This window comes from Lactuca virosa, chromosome 3, assembly GCF_052849685.1.
Source record: "Lactuca virosa cultivar CGN04683 chromosome 3, Lactuca_virosa_CGN04683_v6, whole genome shotgun sequence".
NCBI classification, from domain to species: Eukaryota; Viridiplantae; Streptophyta; class Magnoliopsida; order Asterales; family Asteraceae; genus Lactuca; species Lactuca virosa.
The window spans coordinates 231,286,765-231,306,552 of record NC_136428.1 but is presented as its reverse complement, the minus strand read 5'-3'; the positions used below and the strand labels follow the sequence as shown (position 1 = coordinate 231,306,552).

The window sequence follows — 19,788 nt, the reverse complement described above, 5'->3', positions numbered from 1 at the left end:
CGATGTTGGGGAAGAACATGTATTTTTAGGTATGATAGTCAACATTGACTATGTGCACTAGGAATGAAAAAATGTCTCACCGCTTGGGCTACATAATATGCAGGTATAGGCGGTAAACCAAAAATAATTGTGGAAGTCTTTGTCTCTCATGACTTATAAATATGACACGTAATCTTCGAAACACCATGTTCATGCAATGACATTAACGCTCTCCATGATCGCCTATTTTTAGTGATGTCATGGTAGGTCGAACACAAATGTAAGTTACGTTTGGTTGGGAAAATAATATGGCATATTATCTCACTGATGTCATATATCCATCATGGGTAACTTCTCCACAACTTTAGAAACATAAGTTGTTCGCTGAAAATCAAGATGCTACTAAAAAAACGTTGAATGAGCATTTGAAGTGTTAAATTATGAGTGTGCTTATCCTCATTCATAAAAATGAACTACAAACATACATTCACTATTATGATCTATCTCACATATTTAAAAATAATGTATTTTTATTGATTGATTTATTATAATAATATACTACTTTTTCTATTACAACATTAAAATTTTAAAATATCTAACGTATTATACCAATATAATTAAAATCTAAAATATTTTTTAGAGCTATAACGAATAGGAATGGCAACGGGGCGGGTTCGGGGCGGGGCATGGTTTCCCAAACCCGTCCCGATATCTTTCAGGTATCTTATCGGGGCGTCCCGTTGGGTTCGGGTTTTCCCGTCGGGTTTCGGGTATCTTATCGGGTTTACAACAATTCATAACAAAATCTTTATTCCGTTTTAGGTTAACCCGATGTCTTATAAAAAAATATGTGTTCTAGCCTCCCTTTTAAATTAAAAATATGATGTATCACTTTAATAAAATTAACTCGACGTTATATTAAAAATTATTTGATTTAATTTTAGTGTAATACATCAAAACATAAAAAATGATCATTCACACCAGATTGTTAATAACTAAAAATATTGTCTACAATAAGTTTTTTATATTTGAATGCGTGCAATTAACATCAAAAGGATTCGAACATATATATATATATATATATATATATATATATATATATATATATATATATATATATATATATATATATATATATATATATATATAGCTTAGGTTTTCTATTCAAACTAATTATTGTACATCCATCGTATGCTATGAGAATTACTAAGAGAATAAGTTGTTTAGCAATGTGAATATGTTCAACCTTACAAGAATATCGTCAATTTCATGCATTCTCGTTAATTTTTTTTTTTTTTGTTCTCATACATCGTTTTTCACTAATTTTCATTCTGACAGAATACGACCCAATAAAACATTCTGACAGAAATGAGAATAATAATAATAAGTATATAATAACCTTATAAACGATTTAATTAGTGAGAATGTGTGTTAATGACAATAGTTATGTAAGATTGAACGTATTTATATTATCAAACAACATATTTTCTTTATCATTCTCATAGCATACGATAGATGTACAATAATTAGTTAGAATACTTGAACATATATATATATATATATATATATATATATATATATATATATATATAATCGGGACGAGTCGGGTCGGGGCGAGGATAACCCACTCTCTGCCCCGAACCCGATAAAAAACCCGATAAAGACCCGTTACCCGATCCGAAATAATCGGGTTTCGGGTTTTTTTGTCATCCCTAATAACGAATACGATTTTCTTTTTTAAATATCATGTCATAATAACAAAAAAAAAATACAACGAAAGCTTAAATTGAAATTTTTTAAATAAAATAATTTCGACATTTTGAGATGGGACATTCGGCTATATTGACGTCGTTAAATGCAGCCTTTTTAAGAGGGCGGTTCTTACGAACTTCCGCAGCGAACCAGTCTCCTCCTCCTCCACCACCCTCTCAATTTCCGCCATTATTGATTCACTTTTTCCTAAACTCTACCTTTATATCCATTGATGCAGTAAACAATCCATCTACAGAAAATGGGAATATGTTTCTCAAGAAAATCAACAAGATCAACGAGAATCTACTCAAAACGCATATCAAATCAATCATCCACTACATCAATCAACAAAAATTCTCTTAATCGATGGTCTCGCGTTCGATCTTCTTCAGTTAAGAAGGAAAAGTTTGACGACGCTCTTCTTCACGAACAAGCCATTGCTGCCGCTCTCCTCTTCCAGCAACACCAGCAGCAAAACGGAGCTTTTGATCGATCAATTTCTCTCCGGCATCCTTCCGGTGGCGCAAATTCCAAATGCCATCAGGGTATTCCTCGTAGTTCTAGTACTAGGCGTCGCTCGCTTGCTGATCCTATGCTTCCACTTCAACAGCTCATTAATCAGGTTTGTTATCTGTTTATCGATTGAATAATTTGGTTAGTTATGTTTGATTGATGAATTTGGAGTTCAATCTTATACATTTTGTGATAATTCGATCGTTGTATCGAGAATTGGGGAAAACTAATGCATCCATCAGTTTCAAATTACTGGTGCGATTATATAATTGGTTATCTGAATCGATTAGAGTTCTTTATATTTCTTCATTCATTCCTCAATTGTAAAGTGTGATTTGGATAACAGGAGGTAAACCATGAAGAACTGGAGACAAGCCATATTGTTCTTGTTCATGGAGGTGGTTTTGGAGCCTGGTGTTGGTATAAAACTATGGCACTTTTACAAGAATGCAAATTCAAAGTGACTACAATCGATTCAAGTGGTTGTGGGATTGATTTGTTTGATGCAAATGATATCAAAAGTCTCTCACAATATGTGAAGCCACTAACGGATTTTCTTGAAAAGCTTGAAGATGGAGAAAAGGTTAGTTTTGGATCTTCAACATAGTTTATTTTTTCTTCTTTGAAGTTGTGTACTATATAGAGAGGAAAAATAAAAAATGGGTTTAAAAGATAGATCTCAAAGATCGATAATTCGATATACAAGTTTGTATCTTTATTTTCTTACTTAAAATCACATACCCTTTTCGAATTTGTAGGTGATTTTGGCTGGACATGACTTTGGTGGTGCATGTATATCATATGCAATGGAGTTATTTCCAAATAAAGTTGCAAAAGCTATCTTCATTGCTGCCTCAATGTTGAAAACTGGACAAAGCACTCTTGATATGTTCTCTCACAAGGTTTGTCCAATAAAATTATGTATTTTTTATTCTGAGTTTAAATCTCACATGATGCAAGTGAAATGGTACTGTGTGGGTCAGGTTAAGGGTTGGTGGAAGAATAACTTTTTTACAGCAATGTTAGTCTGGTTCCTCAAATGAGCATTTATATATATATATATATATATATATATATATATATATATATATATATATATATATATATAAAGGTGAATGGGGTTCGGTTTAATTCAGATAACAATATTTCAGGAAAATACAAACGATCTAATGAGGCAAGCTCAAAAATTTCTATATGCAAATGGGAACAATCAACCTCCAACTGCTATAGATCTTGACAAATCGCTTTTGAAGGACCTTTTATTCAACCAAAGTACCACAAAGGTATGACTCGTATCAAAGTACATGACATGACATAACAAGTTGTACAATATTTATCTTTTATGGTTTTGGATTTAAATCGAAACAATTTTCAACATATCAAAGTACATGACATAATAAGTTGTACAATATTTATCTTTTATGGTTTTGGATTTAAATCGAAACAATTTTCAACATATCAAAGTACATGACATAATAAGTTGTACAATATTTATCTTTTATGGTTTTGGATTTAAATCGAAACAATTTTCAAGAGGACAAAGACTAGTTAGTTTTTTTGTCCGATTCAAAACGGTTATGTTTTTCTAAACTAAAATGATAAATCTTTTTTAGGCCCGGCCCAATCGAGTTTTTTTTAGGACGATAGTTACGGTTGAGGTCGGTAATGGAGTTTTTCTTTTGTTAAAAAAATTTAAACTTTTGATTTTTTTTATAATCATTTACTAATATATGACAATTAATTAAAAAATAACATCCAACAAACCATTTTATTATAACCTTATGACAAACTACAACATAACTTAGCATTTTAACACACCCAAACGAAGAAAAATTGTTTGTAGTTTGTAATTATAAGCCATATACAAAATTAATAATGTTTGCACATCTTTATTAGTTGTTTCTAAACATATTATTTATTGATATGTGTAGGACGTAGCATTAGCATCGGTCTCAATGAGGCCAATTCCATTTGCACCCGTTCTTGAGAAGCTTTCTCTTTCGGACTCAAATTATGGATCCGTGAGACGATTTTATATACAAACTCTTGAAGATAACGCGATACCAATTAGTCTCCAACAAATAATGATAAATGAAAGTCCACCCGAAAAAGTTTTTCGTTTAAAAGGTTCTGATCATTGCCCATTTTTCTCCAAGCCTCAAGCCTTACATAAGTTGTTGGTTGAAATCGCAAAAATCAAATAAAAATTTATAAAAACTTGATATTATTTGGACAACCCGACAAGTTTTAGTTAAATTTTGTTTGAGAGAGAGGTAGCATGATGTTGAGGAGTTGTATACTTTATACATGTTGGTATTAATCTTTTTTAGTGTGACAAAAAATTACATATTTTTTTTTCCTATTAAGTGCAATGCGTATTGAATACACTACATGATTGGCGTCGTCTTCAGTCCCCTACGCAATTCGCTATGCAATCTCCAATCCCTTACATATGTACTGCATTCGTAGAGGGGCGTTTGGACCCAAATTGGAAGTGGGTCCCACCATATTTCTAGATAACATATTTATTTTCTATAAAAAAATTATAGTTATTCTTGGCACCATAATTGATCGAAAAAAAAAACCCACATAAAGGTAGGTTTATTTTTTTAGAACCACATAATTTTATTAAACATAAAAAAAAAAAAAACTTGCAATGTGCTAAGCTAAAAGTGTACAACTAGTTTATGACATTTAGAGGGTTTTGAAACCAACAAACTTAATTAATGTTAAAGCTTATTACTGCACAATAAGTAAAAAATGTGTGTAAAATATTGTTGAGTAAATGTTCAAATATGTTGTAAGTAATGTTGATAGGAATAGAAAATTGTAAATAAGTCGTTTGAAGAATAGTTCGGGCATAGTGTCTAAAAACTAAAAAGGTATTTACGTCAATCTGGTCAGGGGCACGACTATCTTGGAGAAGTCCTGAATGAATCTCCGATAGTAGCCTGCCAATCCCAGGAAGCTCCGAATCTCAGATGGAGACCTCGGAACCTCCCACCTCATCACGGCCTCAACCTTGGCCGGATCAACCGATATCCCGTCCTGGTTGACAAGGTGCCCAAGAAACTGCACCTCGCGCAACCAGAACTCAAACTTGGAGAACTTAGCATACAAGTCCTCCCTCCTCAAAGTACCCAAAACCTCCCGCAAGTGCTCCTCATGCTGCTCTCGCGTCTTGGAATAAACCAAGATGTCATCGATGAAAACTATCACGGACCGATCCAACATCGGTCTGCACACGCGGTTCATGAGGTCCATGAACGCGGCAGGAGCATTGGTGAGCCCGAAAGGCATCACCACGAACTCATAGTGGCCATAGCGCGTCCGAAACGCAGTCTTCTGCACATCCTCCTTTCTGACCCTCATCTGATGATACCCTGAACGCAAATCCATCTTGGAGAACCAAGATGCTCCCTATAGCTGATCAAAGAGGTCATCAATCCTCGGGAGTGGGTAACGGTTCTTCACCGTTACCTTATTCAGCTCCCTATAGTCTATACACATCCGATGCGATCCGTCCTTCTTTTTCACGAACAGAATCGGGGCTCCCCAGGGTGAACTGCTCGGTCAAATGAATCCCTTGTCTAACAGCTCCTGCAGCCGTGTAGACAACTCCTGCATCTCAGGAGGAGACAACCGATACGGTGCCTTGGCTATCGGAGCGGCTCCAGGGACTAGGTCGATCCTGAACTCTACTTGTCTCTCCGGAGGTATCCCAGGCAACTCCTCCGGGAATACATCCGCAAACTCTCGTACCACGGGCACAACGCCCACCGTCGCCTTACCCGCCTCCCGGGTGTCCATAACATAGGCGACAAATCCTGCGCAACCCTGCTGAAGGTAACGCCTAGCTCTCGCTGTTGAACATAAGGCTGGTCCTTGCTGTGGCCTCTCGCCCTGAATCACCAGCTCTCCCCCACTTGGGGTCCTGATCCTCACCAACTGTTGCGCACAGTCGATCACTGCCCCATTGGGGCTTAGCCAATCCATACCAATAATAACCTTATTCCCCCGCAAAGGTATGGGAACCATATCTACTAGGTAACACTCCTCGAACAGCCTCAAAACACAATCTCGGTAGACCTATGATGCTCGCACTGACCGGTCGTCCGCAATCTCAACCTCTAGAGGGCAATCCAACATGCCCGGAGACTCAGAAAACTTCTTGCTAAGCGCAAGAGAGACAAACGATCGGGTAGCACCCGAATCAAACAATACCTGAACTGGGATACCGTTCACATGGAACGATCCTAAACAAAGCACATACATAACATATCAAAATCGCAGCGTCATAACATAAAAGCATAAGAAAGAAATCGTACCCGTCACCACATCGGGTGCAGCGCGTGCCTCCTCGGCTGTCAACTGAAATGCTCGGCTCCGCACCACTGGAGCCTCTGCCTTGGCCTTCCGGTCATCTGTAACCCACGCTGTCGCTGGAGTCGGCGCCACAGCTGTCGCTGCTGTTGTCGCTGTTGTCAATCTAGGGCAGTTGGCCTTCTTATGGCCCCTCTGATTGCAATGGAAGCAAATCAAGTCTGACATCTGCACTGTGGGGGCGGGGGCAATACAATCCCTGCCAAAGTGCCCCGTCTAGCCGCACTTGTAGCAGCCTGACGATCCCGCTCTACAAGCTCCCTCATGCGGCCTGCCGCATTTATTGCAGCGGCTCTGGCCCGGCTGGCCCTTCGACCTAACGTCGGATCCCTTGGGTTTCTTCCCCGAAACCCCTGTCACCTGCTCAGACTCTGCTTTCCTCTTCCTGACGTGCTCCAAATCGAGCTCCCTCTCCTGCGCCCTGGAAATCATGGACTCCAGGGTCGGGCAGGCTGAATAGCTGACATGCTCCCGAATATCAGCCCTCAACGTATCATGGTAGCGGGTCTTCCGCATCTCCTCATCCCCCGCGTACTGGGGTACCAACATGGCCCTCTCCCTGAACTTGGCGGTGATCTCCGCCACTGTCTCAGTCATCTGCCTCATATCCAAGAACTCCCTGGCCAGCTGCTGAAGCTCCACAGTCGGCGCAAACTCAGCCCTGAATCTGGTCACGAAATTTGACCAAGTCATAGCCTCGACGACTGGGGCTCCCAACGAGTCACCAACCGACTCCCACCAGTCTCTAGCTCTATCCCTCAAACATCCCGCAGTAAAGCGGACCTTCGACCCTTCTGGGCAGAAGCTCGTCAACTGTGCAGACTCAATGTCTGCGATCCATCTCCTGGAAGCAATGGGGTCCTTCACCCCGTGAAATTCCGACGCACCACTCCCTCGGAAGTCCTTAAAGGACAGTGTGCGCGTACCCGACTGGCTGGTCGCCAAGTCACTCCTGAATGCTCCGAGGCAATCCTCCATCAGCTCAACAATCCCTTCCTTGATCGACCCGAAAATAACCGGGGTCGACTCAAGGATGCCTCTTGTGATCTCAAACGTGATGAACTCGCGTAGCCCGTCATCAACCTGCTCGGATCCTGCACCCGAGCCTGATCCTGAACCTCCCGCTCCATGTCGTGTGGTCACCATACTGAGAATAAACACATAAACGTCAGGATCATACATGCCCTCGAGAGGTCTCACACACTCTCCAAGTTTCCTGGTTCCATCTCGGCCCTCCTTGACTCGAGTACGGATCCTCTGCTTCCAGTAGTACGGGCCCATACTACCTTCCACATCTATATGTACTTTCCTCAAGGTTTGCCTCAACTTCACCAAGTCCCTTAACCAATATCCCCTTCCAACTAATCTCATCCTAGGCTTTCCTAGGGCACTCTCCGATCTACTCTCCGTCATCAACTGCACTAGGAGTCCCTACCACCCTTCTCTAACTAGCTTGCGGATACTGTTACATATCCGCTCACTAGTTAGTTAAAGTTAGTCAGGACCCCTATAGCACAAAGCAAGCAGCATTCGTGCATTGAGTAACCACATCAAGCATAACCTAATCAGGCTATCCTACTGCTGACTAGGAAGTCCTAGCATACAGCTCATACAACAGGCATATAAGGCATCTTTCCTAGATCCTCAGCCCTAATCTAGCATGCAGTTCTCAGAATCATATATCAGGCATAAAAGGCATCCTCCTAGATCCTTAGCCCTAATCTAGCATGCAGTTCTCAGAATCATATATCATATAACATAACATGTATGGGTATCTTGGGGAAAACTTACTTGAGCTCGGCCGGTCGCACGTATCACACACCTTGTTCTTTCTCAAAACTCTTTAACTTCAATTTTAGAAAACCATTTTCCTTGTAAAAATATTTTAGTCCCTTGGTTTGAGTCCAGACACCCCCGAGGGTGTGTCCGAATCCCTCAAACCAAGGCTCTGATACCAACTTGTAACATCCCAAAATTCGAGGCCAAAAATTTCATTTTAATTAAGTGACTTATAAAATAGTTTATCAAATCATTGCCAAAATCATGTCAATACATAGAACCATAATATCAAGTCTCAACCCAAAACATCTGAAGTATCAAATATCAGAGTACAATCCCATAAAACTCTAAGCGGAAATCATAGGTGTGTGTGTAACATCCCAATTTTCAGGTCCAAAAATTTCTTTTTAATTAACCAACACATAAAAACATTCATAAGAAAATATTGTGAAAACACATTATCTCATAAAACAATGTGTCATGTCTGAAAACCCAAGCCATAGAATAATAACATATCAGAGTACAATCCCAGAAAACTCCATGCGGAAATCATATGTGTGTGTGATGCGATGCTACGCCGCCGGCTCCTTCCCCTTTGATGAAGAGGTACCTGAAACCAAAACCGAAACCGTAAGCACAAAGCTTAGTGAGTTCCCCCATCATACCACATACCATACAATATCATCGGTATCTCTCAACCGGTAATCATCATCGATATCTTTCAACCGGTAACCAACATCGGTATCTTTCAACCGGTAATCGTCATCGGTATCTTTCAACCGGTAACCATCATCAGTATCTTTCAACCGATAACCGTCATCGGTATCTTTCAACCGGTAACCATCATCGGTATCTTTCAACCGGTAACCATCATCGGTATCTTTCAACCGGTAACTGTCATCGGTATCTTTCAGCCGGTAACTGGGGACTATTCCACCCCCTACCACTAGCATACAACAGCAAGGTACAATCATACAGTCAGGCATATCCGGGTACTGACCTACCCAACGGCCCTAAGGGCCGCTGTCAGGGATCCTAATCCCTACTATACACTTAACATATCATGCAGATAATACTCGTGACCAAAGCACATAACCAAACCAAGATAATTATCACAAAGAAAATCATCTTACAAATACTCCTCTTTGGTGGGCCGGCATTGTGGCCTTAGACCCACCCCTACTGGAAGGTAACTCACATCAATGTCGTGTAGTGTTTGAATTATCCTCGGCGCACAAGTCGACTCCCTTCGACTCCTCGATCCCTACACGACGACCTTCAAGTCAACACACAGTCAGTACAACCCTAAACAGGGTCAGTCCAAGTCTAGTCAAAGTCAACTTCAAGTTGACCCGACTCGTCGAGTTGGGCCGTCAACTCGCCGAGTCCCTCACCCTTTACTCGTCCTTATCCATGACCCGACTCGTCGAGTTGGACCGTCAACTCGACGAGTTCCTCCCTCACATGAACATCGCATGAAACTCATCCGACTCGCCGAGTTGATGAACAACTCGTCGAGTTCACCTTCATCTGATGAACAAGTTCTGTCCTCGACTCGCCGAGTTGATGAACAACTCGTCGAGTTCATCTTCATCCTTAAGAAGATTGCCTTGGACTCGCCGAGTCTGTTCTAGCACTCGTCGAGTCCCATGAACTCCAGGTCTAAAATCACGTCCAATACATTAGGTAACTCTTGTTGTCCGATTACAACCCTTCTAACACTCAACTGGGTTCCTTTGACTCTCAACAGATATGGGGCTCAAAGCCTCGGACTCGTCGAGTCCAAGAACGGACTCGCCGAGTCAGTCATGTCCACACTCTAAGTCCCCAACTGCCTTGTGACTCCTTTAATGACGTAATTCCGAAGCTCTAACCCCCAACCATGTTTGCAATCATGGTTGGCCATCAAAAGTGGCTTATAAAAGCCATAAATCTCCCCAAAAAGGGATCTAACAAATGAAAGAGCAAGGTTACAGCTTTTTACCTTCAATGAACTGTAGAAGGTGCACAAACTCGGGTTCCCTTGGTCTTTACTTGCTTCCTCAAGCCTTTCTCCTTCCTTCTTAAGACCACAAGCACCAAAATCCACCAACAAGGCTTAGATTGCTTCAATAACGGCTAGGGTTTCAATGAGAGGTGTTCTGGGAGCATAAGGGACGTTGTGGCCGACATAACATTGTTTAAATAGGGTGCAAACCCTCGGATTAGGGTTTTTGTCCAGTCAGGGTCTACTCATCGAGTCCGGGACCCGACTCGACGAGTTTATCACTTAAATCCCACGCCTCATCCCGCTTCTACTCGGCGAGTTGGTCCTTCAACTCGCCGAGTCCAAGGCCAAAAATGCAAAAATACTTAAATAAAAATACATACCAAGAACCAGGTGCTACAGTGTGTGTGACGTGCTGCTACACCGCCGACTCTTTCCCCTTAGACGAAGAGGTACCTGAAACCAAAACTGAAACTGTAAGCACAAAGCTTAGTGAGTTCCCCCATCATACCACATACCATACAACCACATAACATACATAATACCGGGCAATTCTGGGGCGCCCGTCCTACCCATGTCAAGCCATTCTGGGGTGCTGACCTACCCATGTCGAGCCATTCTGGGGTGCTGACCTACCCATGTCAAGCCATTCTAGGGTGCTGACCTACCCATGTCAAGCCATTCTGGGGTGCTGACCTACCCTCTGGTCTATCTCAACCGAACACGGGGACTATTTCACCCCCTACTGCTAACACATAATATCATATCACAATCATGCTGTCAGACATATCTGGGGTGTCCGACCTACCCATTGGTCCTAACGACCGAATCGGGGACTAGTCCCCTCCTACTGATACTATCTCACATAACAAAGCAACTAGCATACTTCCATACTAAGCAATCTAGCATACTCACATATCCATCCATAACAGACCAGACAATTATCACAAAAATAATCATCCCAACTAAACAATCACTAGTGGGCCGGCCTTGGTGCCTTAGACCCACTCCTACTGGAAGGTAACTCACCTCGATGTCGTGTAGTGTCTGAACTGTCCTCGTCGTGAAGGTCGGCTCTCCTCGACTCCTCAATCCCTACACGACAACCCTCAAGTCATCAAACAGAACAAACAACCCTAACCAGGGTCAATACCAAAACCAAGCAAGGTCAACATTGGTCAAAGTCCACACCCAGTTGACCTGACTCGCCGAGTTGGTCTACCAACTCGTCGAGTCCATACTCCACTAACCCGATCCAACCCCGACTCCACTCGTCGAGTCTAGCAAGAACTCGACGGGTTCTCCTTCATTCAAAACATCGGGACCATCTTCATCCGACTCGTCGAGTTCCTCCTTGAACTCGACGAGTTCATCTCCCTCATAAGAATGTGTCTGGTCTACGACTCGCCGAGTTGTATGAACAACTCGTCGATTTCATCTTCAAAGATTGGGAGATTGCCTTGGACTCGCCGAGTCTGTTCATATCCTCGTCGAGTCCCATGATTCCCAGGTCCCTTTTCGTGTCTAAACATCCACGGGACTTCCTCCCTAACAACTGGTCCATCCACAGAAAGGATTTGGTGGTCAATACACTACGACTCGCCGAGTCCCAAGAACAACTCGTCGAGTCCATCCTTGAGCAATACTATACAGTCGATTTCAATGGGTCTTAACACCTCAAAACCATAGATCTGGCCCCCTAATGTCCATTTCATACGTAAAGTTCCAAACTTGGTACACATGCAAGGGGTCTTTGGCCCAAAAAGCCATAAAAGATGGCCTCCATGGTGCATGGGGTGTTCATGGCAACAAAATAAGCACCTTTGTGCTATAAAACCCCCCAATACCTGGATCTAAAGCATACACTGGCTTCCAACACTAAATCCCAAATACCACCTCTCTAGGGCTTAGAAAGATGAAGGGAAAGGCCCAAAAATCAAGATCTATAGACAAAGGTTCAGCTTCATACCTCCAATAAGCTGAAAATGAGCTCCAAACTCTGGATCTTCTTGTTTCCCCTTGGTCTCACAAGCTCCTTTCCTCTTCTCAAGCTTCACAACCCACCAAAAAGCACCAAAATGGCCTCAGAACACACAAAACGGCTAGGGTTTCGATATAATGTCTTCTGGGAGTATAAGGGACGATGGAGGCTGAGATAAGGTGTTTAAATAGGGTGAAAACCCTCAATTTAGGGTTTACCCAAACAACTGCTACTCGCCGAGTAGGTCACTTAACTCCCGTGTCCACGCTCGATCCTACTCGACGAGTTGGTCCTTCAACTCGTCGAGTCCCTTTGCTAAAACGATAAATCTTCATTTTAAGAATGCTTATCAGGAATTGGGTGTTACAGAACACCACCACCAGAAGCCTGTAACCGTAACACCTCCAGAAATCTGCAATTGTAAAGTCTTGGGAAACCTGCACCTCCGTTGTTCTTCACCGCCTTCGCAGGTTCCCATCTAACTGCAACTCCGTTGGAAAAATAATCTTTTACTGTTTTCATCATTTGGAAAAATGGTGAAATCCCATTGTGTTTAATTTGATGACATCATCGATTTGAGGTTAGGTTTTACGTTTTATGTTTTGATTTCAGGATTTGACTTTGGATAGGTTTTAATTTTGGGATTTGATCTTGGTCTGGTTTTGATTTATGGGATTTGATTTTGGCTTTGCTTTGATTTTGATTTTGGTCCCGGTGGTGATTGATTGTGCTTGCAGGAGGTAAATAATGGTTGTTGTAGGAGGTGAACGAACATAAAGGTTGCTGGAGGTAAATGAGGTGTAACTTGATGAAATTGATGATGTGGGCGACCTGAATAGGCGGGTGGTGTTGTCGGAATAGGTGAATGGTGGTGGTGTAAGAATAAGTGGGTGGTGATGGTGATGACTGTTTCCTGGTTGTAATGATAGGAATGGGTTTATATGTCTATAAATGTTGTCAGTAAAGGGGAATGGTTGTTATCGGAGGTGTGAGTAAGGAGTGGGCAAGTGGTGGCTAGCGGTCACCGGTGGTAGTTTCCGGTGGCTGGTGGGTTTCTGATGGTAGTAGTTGGTGGTTCACATCAACAGGTGGTGGTAACGGTGGAACCTATTATATTAATACACCTTTAAATTAATAAATAATAACTAAAAAAATAAGAAAATGAAAAAGAAAACATAAAGGGAATTATAGTCTTTTTATGTTTATGCGGGACTAACAACGCAACAAAATCAAACAGTAAGGACGGTCCGAGTGCAAAACAAAAGTTAGGGACCAAACATGTAATTTTAACTAAACCATAGGGACGATTTCAATAATTTGTTCTAAAAACAATGATTCATTTTATAATTTTTATTTGGATTTTTAAAGGATTAATGTAATTTACATCACTATATAGAGTAGCAGGGTAAAATTGTTATTTTTCATTAGTCAACACATTCAGTCAGATGTACAATCAAACAACATGGTTTCTTACTTAGTCAAGATTTCTTACCCAAACAGACTTTCTCAGTCAGCAACTATCAAACGGGACCTAATATTGGTGAATGGCTTTAGCACTCCGACACAACAATCGCAATTCCATAGCGTATGGAAATCCAAACTATAAAAAGAAAACGGGTCAACGAAATAATGAGACTCCATAACTCTAACTAGCTGAAAAAAGTAATTAGACCGCTATCAAACTTTTATCGTTTAAATTTGTCACATTTCATAAATTCAAGACAATATTACAACCAAGGTTGTAAAAATCGTTCGGCGGTAGCTCGGCGGTTGACTGGGGATAAACGATTAATCGGACTAGGGGGGATTAATCCGAGATTAATCGGGGACCCTAAATTATTAATAAAAGTATTTAAAAAACTGATATTTCCTAAAAAATTAAGTATTTGAAAATTTTAAATTTTAAAATTTTGTAATTTTGAAAATTTTAGTATAATATTTTAAATTTTGAAAACTTAAAAATTTGAAAATTTAAAATTTTGGTCTAATATTTAAAAAATAAAAATTTGAATTTTTTAAATATTTCCCGCCGAGACCGCTAAGGACTGCCAATGACCGTCAAGCTCGAGTTTGACCGATTTCCGCCAAGCACCCTAATCGTAATCGGTTCAAGGCCGCCAAACGATTAATCGGCCGCCAATGCCGATTTTTGCAACACTGATTACAACATGTCTTTTCTACATTGGCTACAAGTTAGGCTAAAGAATCAACTAAACTTGATAAGTATTGGTTGAATTACAAATCCTCAAACATGGGACATTGGGGCTGTTTGAACTTTTTATTTTTTATTTACCATATTCCGACCCCTATAAAATTTTCGTATGAACTCAGAATGATCTGATTTTTTTTTCTTGCACATATTTTGCTGTCTTGGATACAATCTAGGCTCAAGAATCAACTTAATTGCATATATATTGGTTGAATTACAGAGCCTCAAACATGGGATGTTAGGGTTGTTTCAAAATTTTAAAGTGTTTTTTACCATATTCTGACCCTCATAACTTTTTCGTACAAGCTTGGAATCCGAACTGGTCTTTTTCCTACATATTCTTTGTTGTCTTTTTCCTACATATTCTTTGTTGTCTTTCCTGCAAGTTGGACTTAAGAATCAACTTACTTGGATAAGTATTGGTTGAGTTATAGAGCCTCAAACCTTATGATGTTGGGCTATTTCAGCTTTTGTAATTGTCTTTTTACCATATTCCGACCCTCATAACTTTTTTGTACAAGCTCAGAATGAGTTGTTTTGTTCCTGCATATTTTTGTTGTCTTGGCTACAAATTATGATCAAGAATGAACTCAATGGGATAAGTATTGGTTGAGTTACAAAGCATCAAACATGGCTAGTCGGGGTTGTTTAAAATTTTAGGACTGAAGGGTACTAATACCCAAGTACAATACCAAACCAATATCGATACATCCTATTTGGTTTGGGATTCGGTACCTTCATATCGACCATTACGTTTCTCGGTAATTTTAGTTCGGTTTCGAGCTCACCCCTACCCAACACACTTCTTATAACTATATCATGTATCCTATCTAGCAAAGTTCTCTAACAAATTCACCTAAACATCAATTGCTTTCCTTTTCCACCCGAGGTTAGGCAAATTTATTTATTTTATTTTCATTAAGAATACAATATAAATATGGGAAATTAAGTAATCTAACAACAATTTAATATATATTTGAAAAAAATAACAAAAATATAAAATTGTTTTTGACAAAAATAACCACTTGGTCTGGATTGGGTATTCCGGACTAAAAAAACATTTTTTCTAACAAAAAAAAGTACATTTCAAACTGACATTCCAAAATTCCGGACCTACATTCTGGATTTCGAACAACATTCCGAATTCCAGACTAACATTCTGGATTTCGGACTAAATTTTCGAGTTCGAAAAAAAAAACTCTTGAATTTGAAAAACAAATCCGAAATCCGATGAACTAGTCAGGAATTTCGAGAAAAAAAAAACCTTTTTTACTTAAATCTTACAAAAATTTAAACATACATAGTAAATATAAACTATAATTGATATTAGGGCATAAAAATTAGAATTTGATTGAAATACATTTCAAAATGATAATTTCAGACATAAATAAAAAAATTTCTTTGGAAAAAAATTGAAAAAAAAATCCAAAATATAAAGAATAAGCATTTTCAAAAAAATAAAATAAAATATTATTCAAAAAAAAAAACTCACTTTACTTAATTTCCCCTGTAAATATATGTAAATGAAAAAATGGTTAGTATAATACCCGCACCCGTTTAATAGACCGGGCACGGACTATCCACATTTTTTATCTACCGTATTTACCAGTAATCGTCTAGGGTTTTTGCTTAGCTTGCCCGATAGTTATCTGCGTGCCGGAGAAGACATCGAGCGAGTTCCCCGTCGCAGAGAGTTTCTTCCAGTTCCACCACCAATCGCGACAATGACGACGGTCGTGCCTACATCCGAGGAGGATCCCATCCTCTCCGTTGTTCGATTCACCGCCGAGATGTCCTGGGCTGAAGCCGGTCCCGAGGTATCCCTAACATCTTCCTTACCATCTGCACTTACCAAAATAATCTCTCTTTTTAACATATTTTTTCAATAGATTGGCGTTTCATACGCATGGAGTTTCTAATTTCTAATTGACATGAAACAGTACTGAAATTTGTAGCAATTTTGTGAAATTTGGCGCAGGTAGCTGAACCACAAGTTGCTAGTTTATGCTTGGAGGCTCAAGACTGCATGATTGCTGGCAGATGGTTCGATTTGGCTTCACTGATGCTTACTTCGGCTGATTTGGTATTTCCTAAAGCTTCGGATAAAGGTTAAACTCACTCTGGTGATTCACTTTCATGATTCTTTATTTCTTACATGTCGTTGTGGTTGTAAATTGTAATTATAACACACCGTTGTTCCTGATCATGCTAGGTTAAACTCTGAATCACATTTGAGTTGTTTTCATTCGATTTTTATCACATTACATAACATAAATCTGCAATACCTATTAAGATCATCAACATCGTCTCTGTTTTAATCTGGCTTTTGTTTGTCCTTTAAGATCTTGAGTGCATCTTCACCATCATCTGCAATCTTGTCAAGAAGCCTGAAAGCCTTGATGAAATGTTAGAGATGGCAAAGCTTTTATCCACAAAAGTTGCACAACAACCAAATGATAAGCCTGCAATCCGATTGAAGATGTAAGCTCCACTCATAATCATAAACAACTTAACAAGTAGTATCTGATTATCTGTAACATTTTGTAACATTTTCTCATGTCTATTGTCTACCTTTCTCCTATATTCAGTTTGTTCAATCTCTACAACCTGTTAGAGAACCCTTACAGTCGATTCTACGTATACATGAATGCCCTTAAATTGGCAATGAATGGAAAGGTCATAGAACATATCATACCATCTTTTAAAAAGATAGACAGTTTCTTAAAAGAATGGAATCTCGGAGTTCATGATCAAAGAGAGCTTTTCTTGACAATCTCTAATATCTTAAAGGAACACAAAAGGTACTCCACGTAGTTTCTACATTCATTCCTTTGATTTCTCTTTAATATTCCAATTTGTTTACTAAATTCAGCTCCCCAAAAGAAACCTTCAAGTTCTTAACAAAGTATCTTGCAACATTTTCTGATGAGGATGCACATACTATGGAGGAAGCAAAGGAAGAAGCTGCTTACACTATCATTGAATTTGTCAAATCACCTGACATGTTTCAGGTATTATATAATAATTATATAATATTATAAAAAAAAGTTAAAAAAGGGATATTTTTAAAATATGACAATCTTCTTGTTTAATAACATGGCAGCATGATTTGCTTGATATGCCTGCTGTAGCACAATTGGAGAAAGACACCAAATATGCATTAATATATCAACTTCTCAAGATCTTTTTGACTCAAAGGCTAGATGCTTACATGGATTTCCACACTGCAAATTCTGCATTACTAAATAGTCATGGTAATTACAAATTACAATCATCCCATTTTAATTTCTAGGGGTAAATTTGTCTTTTTGCCACCGTTTGTTACCGAAGATGGAACAGAACAAATCTCAATGGGACAAAAATTACAAATTTTATTTCCCACCCATAAAAGGTTGAACAAGCTGGGACATGGGCTTGATCTCAATCACTTTTTTGTGCAAAAGACGTAAATGCCCTTCTCTTGTGTAGGTATTGTACATGAAGATTGTATAGCAAAGATGAGGTTGATGTCAATTGTGGATCTTGCCTCAAAAGAATCTGGCCAAATTCCTTATCATATGATAAAGGACACTCTACAGGTAAACCTACCTACCTACCCCCCCCCCCCCCCCCCCACCCCAATGTATCTGTTATTAAAATGGGGTTACTTGCAGATTGAGGATGATGAGGTGGAGCCATGGGTAGTAAAGGCAATCACTGCTAAACTGATTGATTGTAAAATTGATCAAATGAATCAAGTCATTAGAGTAACGTAAGTAAAAACCTTTTATCGTTTTATTATTATTATTATCTATGGTAAACAGGTCATCACGCTTTCAAAATGTACACTATTGGCCCAGATTTTAATTTTTATTACAAATTTGATCTGAAGTTAACACTTTTGGCCCAGGTTTCAAAAATTTGTTACAAATTCATCCTAAATTTAGTTATTTTACATATTTTTTTTTTCAAAATTTTGTTTCGAATATTCTATTTTTTCTTTGTGAAATCATATTTTGCGAAAACAACTTAGATATTATGTTATTGTTACCAAAAAGGTCACCAAATAAAGCAAAAATATGTTTTTTTTGGTATAAATATGATTTTATAAAGCAAAAATAACATATTTCAAACAAAATTTTGAAATCTAGGCCAAAAGTGTAAAATTTTGACCAAGTTTGTAATAAAATTTAAAATCTTGGCTAAAAGTGTAAATTTGAAAATGTGGGATGACCTATTGACCGGGTAAAAGGGTCAAAATGAATACAATTACTGGTATTCGAAACTAAAAAAAAATACAGGGACTTAATTGAATATGAGGTCAAAATACAGGGACTTTATCGTAGATATCTCATCTTTTATAACTAATATATATTATTTTACATATTTTTGTAGTCGATACACAGAGCGTGTTTTTGGGCAGCAGCAGTGGCTATCTCTTAGGGACAAGCTGGCAACATGGAGGGTAAATAAATATTTTTATTGTGACTTTTCTAAATAAATATTTTCTTTTTGTTTTATTTTTTATATATTTACAAACTTTATGCTTTCAGGGTAACATATCAAATGTGATAACAACAATTCAAGCAAACAAGGTAACCGAAGATGCAACACAAGCAATCCAAGGTTTGGCAATTCGTTGAAATTTTGCTTCATTTTATCAAAACTCCCAAGACATTTCAATTCAAGATTCAAGAACAAAGGTGCGCACACAAAAAACTCGTGTTCTTATTGCTTTCAATTGACATTTTAAAAAGTTTTGTTTGTAGTAGCTAATTCATTTTAACTTGTAGTTTGTATTTTTTTTTGTACTGTGTGATGAGGAATTTTGCATCAAGGAAAGATATTTTGCTACTTTTAGTTATGGCTTCTAGCTCCATATGCTTATTGATCTTGAATTTGAGTTTGAGTTTTATAATTACATTAACATGGAATATATTTTTAAGTAGAGAATACACAAAAAATATCCTTATTTGCTTTAGTTGCTGGTTGAGTCGGATATGATTGAATCAGACACAACTTCTTTCTAGACCGAGTAAAAGCTTATTATATCAGGGACTATCTCACCGAATCGGGCTTCTAATTGTGGTATTAAACAGTTTAAATCAGACCGAGTAAACTCAACCTCTTACCGATAAGAGGCATATCAAACAATCTATTTGCCCTAAAAGCTTATTAGATACTATCACACCAAATCAAAGACTTCTAATTGTGGTATCAAACGGT

General features: G+C 38.9%; 2 protein-coding genes across 2 annotated transcripts; both read left to right on the top strand.

Moving 5' to 3' along the window:
- The first annotated feature begins 1,858 nt into the window (after positions 1–1,858).
- Positions 1,859–4,604, top strand: LOC145167039 (putative methylesterase 11, chloroplastic). The gene is made up of 5 exons (XM_079086125.1): positions 1,859–2,353; positions 2,591–2,827; positions 3,003–3,146; positions 3,396–3,527; positions 4,176–4,604. Exons 1-5 carry the CDS (start codon positions 1,991–1,993, stop codon positions 4,446–4,448), a joined length of 1,149 nt encoding a protein of 382 aa, XP_078942251.1. The 5' UTR covers positions 1,859–1,990; the 3' UTR covers positions 4,449–4,604.
- Positions 4,605–16,195: 11,591 nt separating this feature from the next.
- On the top strand, positions 16,196–19,422 carry LOC145167038 (uncharacterized). The gene is made up of 10 exons (XM_079086124.1): positions 16,196–16,400; positions 16,562–16,691; positions 16,926–17,064; positions 17,172–17,384; positions 17,456–17,594; positions 17,687–17,837; positions 18,052–18,161; positions 18,237–18,334; positions 18,958–19,027; positions 19,116–19,422. The coding sequence occupies exons 1-10, from the start codon at positions 16,308–16,310 to the stop codon at positions 19,203–19,205; spliced, it is 1,233 nt and encodes a 410-aa protein (XP_078942250.1). The 5' UTR covers positions 16,196–16,307; the 3' UTR covers positions 19,206–19,422.
- Positions 19,423–19,788: the final 366 nt, after the last annotated feature.

Excerpts from the sequence above, each read along its gene's own strand:
- LOC145167038 (XM_079086124.1), top strand. The coding sequence starts at position 16,308 with ATGACGACGGTCGTGCCTACATCCGAGGAGGATCCCATCCTCTCCGTT. Across the intron at positions 18,162-18,236 it reads TGATAAAGGACACTCTACAG|ATTGAGGATGATGAGGTGGA; the intron begins GTAAACCTACCT and ends GGTTACTTGCAG. Across the intron at positions 18,335-18,957 it reads AATCAAGTCATTAGAGTAAC|TCGATACACAGAGCGTGTTT; the intron begins GTAAGTAAAAAC and ends ATATTTTTGTAG.
- LOC145167039 (XM_079086125.1), top strand. The coding sequence starts at position 1,991 with ATGGGAATATGTTTCTCAAGAAAATCAACAAGATCAACGAGAATCTAC. Across the intron at positions 2,354-2,590 it reads TTCAACAGCTCATTAATCAG|GAGGTAAACCATGAAGAACT; the intron begins GTTTGTTATCTG and ends TTTGGATAACAG. Across the intron at positions 3,147-3,395 it reads TTGATATGTTCTCTCACAAG|GAAAATACAAACGATCTAAT; the intron begins GTTTGTCCAATA and ends ACAATATTTCAG.